Source organism: Hesperophylax consimilis, chromosome 27, assembly GCF_061612785.1.
Source record: "Hesperophylax consimilis isolate HC1 chromosome 27, BYU_Hcon_1.0, whole genome shotgun sequence".
In the NCBI taxonomy this organism is placed as follows: Eukaryota; Metazoa; Arthropoda; class Insecta; order Trichoptera; family Limnephilidae; genus Hesperophylax; species Hesperophylax consimilis.
Window position 1 is genome coordinate 6,999,610 of NC_142862.1, and position 12,151 is coordinate 7,011,760.

The 12,151-nt window shown below is 34.6% G+C and overlaps 1 protein-coding gene across 1 annotated transcript in view; it reads right to left on the reverse strand.

The window, feature by feature from the left end:
* LOC149410528 (scavenger receptor class B member 1-like) overlaps positions 1-12,151 on the reverse strand; it is a 100,983-nt gene that overhangs the window by 54,366 nt on the left and 34,466 nt on the right. The window contains exon 2 of the mRNA XM_089647848.1: positions 1,457-2,466. Coding sequence (XP_089503974.1) covers positions 1,457-2,168 — 712 coding nt within the window. The 5' untranslated portion in view covers positions 2,169-2,466. The remainder of the gene's footprint in view (positions 1-1,456; positions 2,467-12,151) is intronic.

The window sequence follows — 12,151 nt, forward strand, 5'->3', positions numbered from 1 at the left end:
TACTTTAATGTAGAGGAACGAAGTAAGTGGTGCAAGATGAATGTATGACATGGAAGTGAGTGGTAGAAAAAGTCGAGAACGCCCGAGGAAGACATGGCACTATGAAGTGAAAGAAATATTAAAAAAATTTGCATTCTCAATTCTTTACAATAAAATTATTTCAACCTTAAGGGCCCGTTCCCACTTCCGTTTTCAAATCGGAGGCGGGTCCCGTTTTAAAAACGGATGCCCTAGTGGCTGTAGTGGATGTATGGAGCTGTTCACACTTGTCCGACACGATTTGAAAACGGATCCGACATTTTTTGTCGGATGGCTCGCCTACGCAGCGCGTCCGTTTTCAAATCGTGTCGGAACACGCTCGCTCATAGTGTTGTATGGAGCTGTTCACACTTGTCGTCTAGTCGTTCCGGCAGAGTCCCCGCCAAACCCCGACCCCTCCCCGCCCGCTCCCTGTCGCAAGGAAGCAGGCACGCTGCGTGCTTGTATTTGGTTATTTTGTTAAGTAAATAAATCAAAACTACAATAATGGATAAGGAAATAAATCCCGAAAATTTAATACCACTGGTCGAAGAAAGAGTATGGTAATATTTTATCTTTAACCAAATAAAAACAAAACACTTGGTGTACACAACTTTTGTACATCAAAATTTTTATTTTTATTTTTTTAATTTACTTTTTTTAAATTTTAAAGCTTTAATGAGATGCACGGAAGAGCTTATTATTTTAATAAAAAATATTTGAGTTGTTATTGTTTTCTTACTTTAAAATATCGATAGCCTTTCTTCAGGACAAATGCACTCTCTCAATTTTGTATTTTGATATGTTAAGTTCTCTGAAACTCATTCCAGTAGATGGTTAAAGGAAGTGATAGACATTCTCTTAAGCCATTAAGCGCCCTTGAGGTGATTTTTCATGGTGAAAACGGCGCTATATAAATAATCCAATCATTATTATTCTAAAATAATTAAAGAACTTTAAGTTCATCACTTCTCAACTCACCAATTAACACTTGGAAAATTCCTACAGAAAATCATTCGGCTATGATTGGGTGTACCCAAAATTTTCTTTTCACTTTTTTCCTTCTTTTTAATAAGTACAACATGACAACAAGAGCTTCATCGTCGTTCATTGCGCACCATTACTGAAGAATGAGCAAATAACATGTTTTTGTTGAATCGACAATTATTTTTTTTCAGAGTATGGTCCGTTTTTAAAACGGTAGTGTGAACAGGGCCATTGGCCATCCGTTTTTAAAACGGGACACGCCTCCGATTTGAAAACGGAAGTGGGAACGGGCCCTAAGATGAATCCTTTAAGTACACTAGAATTCATAACCTCAAAACTTTTTTTCAAACCATTTGTAACCCCGAGTAACGCTGGTTTGACGTCAGCTAGTATACTACTATGGTATATACCGTTGATATTAAATAAATATACTTTAAAAAAATTGACTTACCACAACATCCACAGCATCGCTTCACCCTCTTGCCATCCAGATCCTCTGCATCTGCTGCTCCATTGGACAACACCTGACCACTGTTTACCACCTTCTTCACCCTGATTGTAATCTTCTTTTCATGAGGACCATCGTTCAAGGGGATTTCCTCTGACACATTTGAATTCTCCCCATCCACCAGCCTCTCCAAAAAAGTATACTTCGCTGAATCTGCCAAAGATGGTCGCTTATCCAAATACTGAAAACTCTTTGACATTTGATTGATTCCCACTTCTGTTACATCCTTTTGTGAGTTGCAAAAACTCTTGGTATTATCAACGAGATCTTTTGTTGAGGAGTCTCCCAAAAGACTCATTTCACTCTCGTTTTCATTCGACTCACAATCAGAAGAAGAAATGCTATCGATCTTTTCGCATTCAACAAAATCACCATTGAATTTTGATGGAGATTTGTTAATAGATTCATGATCATCATAGAATTCATCCATATCTGTATTCTCTTTAGTAGGACTCTTAACAGTCTCGTTTAAATTACCGGCACTATTGTATTTAGCTTTATATGTATCTATTTTAGCTTCCCTTTTGTTTTTTTCTTTTTTTCCATTGGCGAAATACTTTTTCAGTCCACCAACAACTTTACCATCTTCCATCTTTTTTAAATTCTTTTCTTCTACGATTAACATCTCATCTTTACGACTTTCTAAATCTGGCATTGTATTTTTATCCTCAATATTAATTTTCGTTAATATTTTAAGTTCAAATCATTTCTTATTTGATTTAGAGTATAAATATGTTAGTAGCGGTTCAAGTAAAAACTAGATTTATCTTCTGATTTAACAGAATCAATATTTATACAGTCTAGCCTCGTGTTTCATCTTAATTCTTGAACTCTAACTCTATGATAACCGTTCTTCAATGATTATAATATATTGATTACCACATTACATCAGATAACCTTGATGGAGTTCCACGTTCTTGAGCTGATTTTGTGCATAAAATGCACTTCGGTATCTGTAAATAAATAAATAATATGCATATTAGTATTTTTGTTAGGGTTCAATAAATTTTAACTCTACCAGATACGTTTTCTTGGAATGACCTACCATTAACCAAAGTCATATTATTTTTTATTTTTTTTTTTTATTTGGTACAATATTTTTTACATTTCAAAGTTTTCCAGTAATGTTGGCCTCACTGGGTGGCTTGCCCGTGCTGAGGCCTTCATTTTATAATATGAAAATATAATCTACATAATAAATTTAAAGAGAAAATAATACATTTAAAATATAATTTTTAAGTGTTTACTCTGATACAAAATGCTTGTATTTTTTTTAAGAAAAGCCCACTAGGGGGTGTAATAAATAAATAAATAATCTTGTGTGTTTGTGAGTGATGTGTGTTTATATTGGTTTTGTGTGTTATGAAGAAGATAATACGAAGAAAGCAATACAAGTAATAAGAAGATAATACCAACAATATCTAAATGAAACATGAAACCAAACAAAATACAGAAAATAAAAAAAAAGTTAACGGTCACAACTAGGAATTGAACCTAGGATCTCATGTCTTGCTGGGACATCGTCGTAACCACTCGACCATGTTACCATGGGACCTAGTTATTAAATGTAATATTTCAGACGCTTTCTTGGTAAGAAAAGAGATCATGGGTTCCATTCCTAGTTGTGACCGTTGTCTTGTTCTGTTTCGTTTAGATTTCTTAGTATTATCTTCTTATTCAATAATATACCTTATGCAATATAACCAATGTAAAGCTCGGATGAGGTGATTGAAGATGCGATAGTCTTACTGGCTTCAGACTCTGTACTTTTGTGAGGAATTTACAAAAAATATGACCGCCGTGGAACGAAGACTCGATGTTGCTTAAAAAGCAGAAATAAAAAAAATATCGTACTATTCATATTCTTTAGTTTTTTTTCTCCTAGCATTGTGCAATAAGGAAAATGCCATCCTTTTCCTTGGAGAATAAATGCAAATATTTCATTTATTAAGTCACTGATTTATCAAGCTTTTAAAAAATGAATAAACATAATACTTATTCAGAGAGTACAAAGGAAAATCCCATAAATGAACAGAAAAACAGCATATCCTGGTTTTTAAATTACATGTGACAAATTTTGTAAATTTACTTCTTTTATTCTTTTTTCGTAAATACTGGGTTTTCCAATAAGAGGTGTTATTTTGAATAGCCCGCTATTTCGGTAGATGTTACTTTTGAAGCTGTCGTTTTTTGACATTTGACAAGTAGAAACTACGCCATTAATAAAAATGGAACGATACACGCTTCAACAACGCATTGAAATCATTAAAATTCATTAGCAAAATTGTCGCATCTGGGGCTTGGAAAACCCAAGAGTTATTGTTGAAAAGCCTCTCTATTCTCAACGTGTGACTGTTTGGTGCGGTTTATGGTCCAGCGGAGTCATTGGACCTTAATTTTTCGAAAATGAGGCTGGAGCAACAGTTACGGTGAATGGATTGCACTATCGAGAGATGATTAATGTTTTTTTATGGCCGGAAGTAGATGGTATTGATCTGGACAACGTTTACTTTCAAGAAGACGGCGCTGCGTGCCACACAAGCAACGAAACCATTGATCTTTTACGATTGAATATCAAAATAACAACTCTTATTGGAAAACCCTGTACTAAATTAAAAATTTAATTATTTTAAAATAATTTTTCAATTTGTAAATTAATATTTAGACATTTTAATAACTAATTATATAGTTAATATCAATTTATTGCCATTGTATAATAAATTTAATATTGTTTAAATATTACATCAGATACATTGATTTTCAATAAGATGCAACGAATAATGTTGGATTGATAATATACAGGATGCTAAGGGACATACTTGACTAATTTTAACTGGTGATTCCTGACATTATTTGAAGTAAAAAATGCAACTGAAATTTGTAAATCCGGTGACTTATTTGACGTTTTACAGTAGGTCAGTCAAGATCGGGTTGAGGTGTAGATCAGTTACTAGAATAAGTGACTAGTGACTAAATGACACATGGAAGATGTTTTTTTTTGCTTGGCTTTAAAAAAATAACATCAAAAAAGTCTCCGGATTACAAAATTAAACAGGAAAACATATTTTTCACTCCAAATAATGTCAGGAATCACTGGTTAAAGTAAAGTACGTCCCTTAACACCCTGTATAAACTGCTAATCGTTGAATATCGTAATCACCAAATAGATAATACACATGTAGCGTCGAGAAAAATCTATATTAACTAATTAATAATAAACCACTCGACCTAATTAGTACCTACTCCCGAATTATGTACCTGCATTCTAATTAGCATCGTAAACAGAGCAACCTACGTACTTCAAGTACCTACCTGTCTATTGACGACAATAATAATGCAGTCCGTCTGGGATACTACGAGAACTCGCCAGAAGGTTCGAGTCTACGGCCTATGAATAATCGCCGCAATGCCGAAGGTTCCCGAAACACACAGTCCGAGCGAGTGGTCTCGATTTAATTGCAATTTACTACCTACTGTCGCCATCGGCCGTGTAGTATAAATAAGCCCGACGCAGCGAGTCAGTCAGTCAGTCATCATTCCGCCGTCAGTCTACAAGGATCAATGAGTGTTAACCCGCGCTACTCTTACTAGCGCAAAGGACAATATTCACGGCTTCGCCCGTACCATCATGGACTCCATCGGGACACCACCATAGCGCCTTGGCCACGTCCCTGGCCAGCGCTACTCGGATTACAAGCGCCCTGGTTCCAGTGTCTCTGACCAGCGCTTCTTCCACGCTATCATGACCACCACGAGGACACGCAGCATCCTCACTGGTCTACATCGTTCCCGCTCAACCGCCTACAAGGTCCGCCGCACCTTCGGCCTTCCGTCAGCACTGGAGTATTGATTCCACAGATCGCCAGTGCATGACAGTCGTCGAGTCCCGGTCACCAGCGCCCGGCGTCGACTCACTGACCCGCGCTCGACCACCACAACATCGCAGCAACCGGAGTATTCAACATTTGTCCTACATCATCTCCTCGTCACGGCAACTGACTCACCAATAAACACATGTGACCTTCACAACTTTCTTTCATTTCGTGCCTCACCATTGATCCCCAAAGTGGTGACCCCGACGTGATCTGAACAGCCCGACGTGAATCTGCAGCCCGACATAATCTGCAGCCTGACGCAATTCTGCAGCCGACGTGATAGTGCTACCCCGACTCACCGGTAACCCCGTCTCAAAATGGGTGATCAGTTAAGGCACCACGGAGCAGCATGCACCAGACCATCTCCGCACAAGCGCGGATAATAGTCCCACCATGGTTATCTGAGTGAATCTTCAAACCATTCAAACGCAAATGCTTTCCATGTAGAGATGAATGGAAATCAATGTCGCTATCTTTTGACTGTTAGATCGAGACAGCCAATCAAAATTTCGTACTATGTCTCTTTTACATTGTATATCGCCACTTAATTTAACTTTGTATTTCTACTGTGAAACAGAGTTTCTGAATGTTAAATTTAAATATCACTTGTCTGATTTTCGAACCACAAAACATAGTGTAAAATAAGAAAAAAATCAATTCGTAAAAAACAATGTTTTTTTTTTATTTCTACTATAGATCTATTTTAAAATGTCTTTAAAAAAAAGTAGACTGTGGAATGAACCTTCCTAGTCTTCCCAGAGTCGACACCGACAATGCCGGACGGTTAGGACCGACATTTATTTCGTATGTTAACTGTTGTAATAACATCCGATTTCAGGGAAACGCGTATAAGTCCGCGTGTGTGCACGTGATTTTCACCTAATATTTATAGTACTAATTGTCATCAACAACGAGTCTATTTGGCGAGTTTCAGTTAATTTCATTACAGAAAACACAAGTGAAATTCAAAATGATATTTAAATAAGTATACATTTAGTGCGTTCTACTTCTTTGATCATAATATAAAGTAATCGTACCGTAAAGACACCGAACAGGTAACCCCTAGAAATGTGATCTATAAATACCGATTTGAAGTAAAGTTGATGTCGCCAGAAAAATGGCTAATATTGAATACTGCTAATTTATTAAAAATCTCTTCAAATTAGTCGTATTCCTGTTAACAACGGAACTGCAGGCAATTGATAGTAATACCATTAGATAATATTTACGATTTTTTATGAAAACGTATTCATAAAATCATTACATCTTTCCATTTCGTCTCTGTATATTATGAAAGCAAATACAGGTGCAAGAACACGTGTTCCGATATATTATTGCACCTGCATGTGCCTTGTTAATATACAATGCCGAAACGCGAAAATATTAGAATTTTTATGAACACGTGTTCTGACATCGTAATAATGGATTTGTATTTTACTAAAAGTTTATTGGGAGACCCATAAATTCGTTCGTTAAGGGCATGGAATCACGTTTTTAACCGGATTACGAATAATTTGAAGAGATTCTTCAATATTAGACATTTTTCTCCGTGTATTATTTATTTATTTTACGCCTATTAAGACTTTTACATACATATATAACAATATTTAAGAAATTATACTCGCAAATAGTGCAGGAAATTACTGTTTAAAACACATATATATATATATATAAAAAAATTGAATTTTATCCACACAGTATGTAGGTACAAAATATAAATATAAAAAATCCAAAATAAGTTTTTTTCTTTCAGCCGACAAAATAATGTTAACGTGCAAAATACTGCAATACGTTCAATTTAAATAGCTTTATCAAAATATTCCCCTACTTGATGAAAAAAACTTCAATAAGATATGCTTATATAATGAAATTGATGTAGGTACTAAATATATCAACAACATTGGAGTATTTGTTTCCTAGCTGTTGAATATAAATAAATTATTGAATAAACAATTAAATTAAATAAATTATTAATAAATAATTGTATTATTTAAATAAATCATGTTTTCTTTGTCCTCTTCAATCCTCACCAGGGCCTTTGCTTAGGCGGACTAGGATTAATTTAAATAATATTAGTTTCAGATCATTTGACTTTTTTTTCCAAATTGTTGTGTAATTCTTCTTCTTTGATTTTTTAAGCCAGATTATGTTTTTGAAATCCTTTGCCTTGTCTGTTTTTTTTTGTTGTTATTGGAAGTGAATTCTATAGCTTACTCGAAAGGAAAATATAGTTACTTTTTCCAAAAACAATTATTTAATTGTATATAATGTAAAAATATTTAGCATATATATTTTGAATATTTGGAACTGTAAAAGATTTATTTTGTGGCGTCCTTATAGGATCTTTTGTGATGGTATTTATAATACCCTTTTGGATTTTAGATAGATGATTCGTGTAGTTTGAGGTCGCAGATAGTGATTTCCACAAATCACAGTTGGTTTCGGAATTTTATTGTACACCAATAGCTTCACTTTCATCGAACATCCACTAGGGCACTGAATTGAAACTTGATATCTGATACAAAAAATGTCATTTTGGGTCAATAGTTAACAGTCATAGAGAAAGAGGAAGTAAAAGGGCAATACTCTCTTTAATTACGCAATGATTTGTATCTCAACATTGAAAGGTTTTCACGTAGACGAAATCGTTGCATCACAACAACGTAACGTAGGTTTTAGCCGTTAGTGTTATAACCGAAAGATTTCTTTTGCACGGTGTACCAAAAGTTCTGGCCCTACTTTTTTAAATCAGTGAATTGTTGAGAATGTAGAATTAGTTCCTACAATTTCGGAAGATTGGTCACATATTATTTTTTAGCAGTCCAGAAGAATATTAGTTTTCTTTATTAATAGAAAAGTGGTATTCTTTCGAGAGAAATTTATTATTGAATTGTTATAATTGCCTAGGAGAAACGTAAGAGTTTCTTTATTTTTTCCGTAAATAGGTATTTTCTTGAATTTTCTTCAATTGTTAAGAATGGTAACATCTTCTCTTAGCCACTGGAGTGATTCTTGGCAAACTATGCCATGTTTGAAAAAACGTTTTGAGTGATTAATTTTTTTTAAATGTGTCATATTTATAGAACCTAAAAATATGGAATAAACGACGAAATCTAGATGGATTCATTGACTTTAAACCGCAGTAAACAATTCGGTTGTTTTCATATCAATATTTTGGGGAATGTGATATTAATTAAACAATATGATAAATGTACTCTCTCGAGTGGTATACTCGTATATGAACAGCAAATTTCACCTTTTCGTCAATTGTTCAAGAGACAGGTTGGGTTAGGTTAGGTTAGGTTAAAGGAGCATGCAATATATGCAAATATTTTTTTTTCGTATTATGTTCTCAATCTTAACTAATAAAAGAATTTATTTTTAACGACATCGGCGGCGTCCAGTCTAGTTCTATTTACACGTGCTAGTAAGATTAGTGCCACGGGCTTCAGACGCGCTTTTATGGTGTCAAATTAAAAAATCAAAATAAATGTTCCAATTATACCTTCTATGTTGGGCCTCCGAGTCTAAACACCTAGATATTACAAACTATTTAAGAAAATATTCTGGTGCCTGTACCTAATAATTAAAATCGGAAGTTAATGAAATTTTCTAGTCGCCCTGCCGCCTGCCGCAAGAGGAAACATCGTAAGTGGGCCCTTTTTGCTTACATTAAATACTGGTTATTGATTTATAAAGCTGTGTCTAAAACTGGGACGTTCATAACTAAGGTGTGTTTCGTGTTTTGAATGTACTGAGGAGGATTTACCACATGATGTATGGACGTTTGTAATCATTTTGTAAAACATTAATTGACTATGTTTATATTGTACACAGAATACAAGGCACTTGGTTAGAAGATACAGGGCACCTGAATACAAAGAACAGGGCACTTAGGTACAAGAAACAAGCCACTTAGATATAAGAAACATGGCGCTTGGATATAATAAACAAGGTACTTTAATAAAAGACACAAGACACATGGAGACCATAAATAAAGCACTTGGATAAAAGTGTCTTGGTCACTTGAGTAAAAGATACAAGATACTTGGGTATAAGAAGCACGGCGCTTGTGTAGAAGATACAAGACTCCTAGATATAAGACACAAGGCACTTAGATACAAGGAACAAGGCCCTTGGATATACATAGACACAAGGCACTTGGGCGCAAGAAACAAAACACTTGGATAATATAAGATACTTAGATACAAGAAACAAGGCACATATATAAAATATAGATGATAATTGGATACAAGACACAAGGCATTTGGATACAATTGCAAGACACTTACTTGGTTTCAAGAATCAAACACTTGGATTATATAAGATACAATACACTTGGGTACAAGAAATAAGGCACATGAATACAAATGACTTGGGTTACAAGATGCTGGAAAACAAAACACCTAATTGGTTGTAAGACACATATATACAAGACGCTTCGATAGAATACAATTTAACACGAGTCATATGAAAACAAAATACCTAGATGCACACGATAATATTTCAGGATACTTTGTAGGAAATTAATTGATAATATGTTTGTGATGCAAATAATAAATGTCCTTTAGAATCAATATTCTTTTCTAATATTATTAATTAAACAATTTGAACCAAGCGTAACGACCCTCGCAAGTTTAGCATTGAAAAAGCTGTTTGCTAAGTAAGCATAATATAATATCATCTATTAACATATATAGCATTATTATATCCTCTATTGTTCTTCGACCACTGGCTTTGTGTTGCACATGTCAGGGGTCGGGAAATCGCGACTTGCGAGCCACATATAGCTCGTTTGGAATACTGGTTTTAGTTTTCCTATTTATCAAATAAAATAACCTACCAGTTATTGAGAAACAAAACTCACTTCCACCCATCCAAATGTTAACCATAGACAAGAAAATCTGTTAGTCTGAAGTTTCATAACTCTTAAAAAACAATTAAATGTAAGTTCGTTAAACTTAGGTAAGAATGTTTCACATAGTCATCATATTTATTCATATTATAATTTTAAGTGAAAATCTGTTATTGGATTTTATCTTTATTATTTAGTTTATTCTTATATTTGTAAATAATCTGTTGATTTTCCCAAATAAATAAAATTAAAAAAATATATATATTATTTGATGAGGCAAATATGATGAAAATTTAAAACAATTCAACCAGGGCCAGTTGTTTCTTCACAGAACTTGAACAGTTCATCAAATTTCAAGTTCTGTGAAACTACTGGCCCATAGTGGAATAATAACAAAACAAATAGAACTTTCCCAAATATTTACTTTGAAATTTCTCAAGCTAAAGTTCGGTGAAACAACTTCTTTTGAACATATCGCACAAGAGTTTGAGACAGTAAGACTATGGAATCCATATTTGGGATATCTGGCATATTGTGAGGGTAAAGGTAGTGAAGATGGGAAAGGGACGAGGAAGAGGAAGGTGGGGAAGTACCTGAATATTCAGATCTGGTTACTAAATACGATTTAAGCTATTCAAAGCAACGTTTCGATTCTGAATGATGGTCTTTCACCAGAGTGACACTGAGAGTACCTATCACTAGTACATGCCGCAAATTTAGGTACTTTGTATTATTTAAAATGTATAAATAATGAAATAACACAAATTAATCAAATAAAATTTACTTGCGCACGCCGGGATTTGAACTAGCGACCTCAGAGTTCGTAATCATGGATCGTTACCACTCAACCACACAGGCCGCCATAGACCCTTAGACCCATTATTAAAAAAAAAATCATAAAAAGTTTTTTTTACTATAATAGATACATACATTTGCGCCATCTGTTAGACCGGCTTTGTAGCCAAATTCAAAGAAATTTTAAAAAAAATTATTTGACTTGAGGATTGAACCTTGCTCTCATGGACTTGCTCATAAAGAGCTGGAATCAACACCGCTAACACCTAAGCCAAATCCTAAGTGGATAGTACCGACATTTATTTCGTTTATTAACTGCTGATTTTTTTTAAAATAATCTCATACAATTTCAGAAAAATGCGTGCATAAGCTCATGTGTGTGCGTGAGTGCCAACAAAAATAGAATGCATTGTCACTGACAACAAGTCTATCTGAAGAGTTTCAACTCGAAAGGATGTCGGGAGTGGGATAGTTTCCACTTACAAGATTCATTAATGTATTCAAAAACTTGTAATTCATTGAAATAATAAAATAATTTTATTTTTTGCTTGTTTCCGACCCCTGACCAACAGAAGCAAGAAATAGTAAAATTGAATATGTCGAGAATTATACCTTCCTACGTACCTACGCATTCTGCCCAAAGAAGAGAGTCTGCACTCCGCGTGCGGGCTGCGGCTGCGGTTAATAACGGGGTCTTAGTGCCACCACTGAATGCCGACTTTTACGCAACTCGTAGGTAGGTATTGTCAGAAGAGAAATTTGAAAGAATACAACTATGATTATAACAGATGTGGGCAAGTGAGAACTCATTTTGAATATTTCATTAGATCGACACGACTAGTAGAGTTGAGATTTTTTGATACTTAGAGTCCTTATCAAAACTCCTACGTACTGTGTTTTTAATGCCATGTGTGAGTGTTTGTGTGTGTGTGTTAGGGTGTGTATGTGTGTCTGTGTGTGTGTGTGTCTGCATGTATGCGCATTGAATAGTTTAAATTATTGACATGATGCTACGTGTGAATTTAGGCAGTGAATCCGAAAAATGTCAATGTTAGAGTTAAGACAAATATTATTTAGAGTATGAAGAGCTCGGTTAATTGGCGAATTAGATGC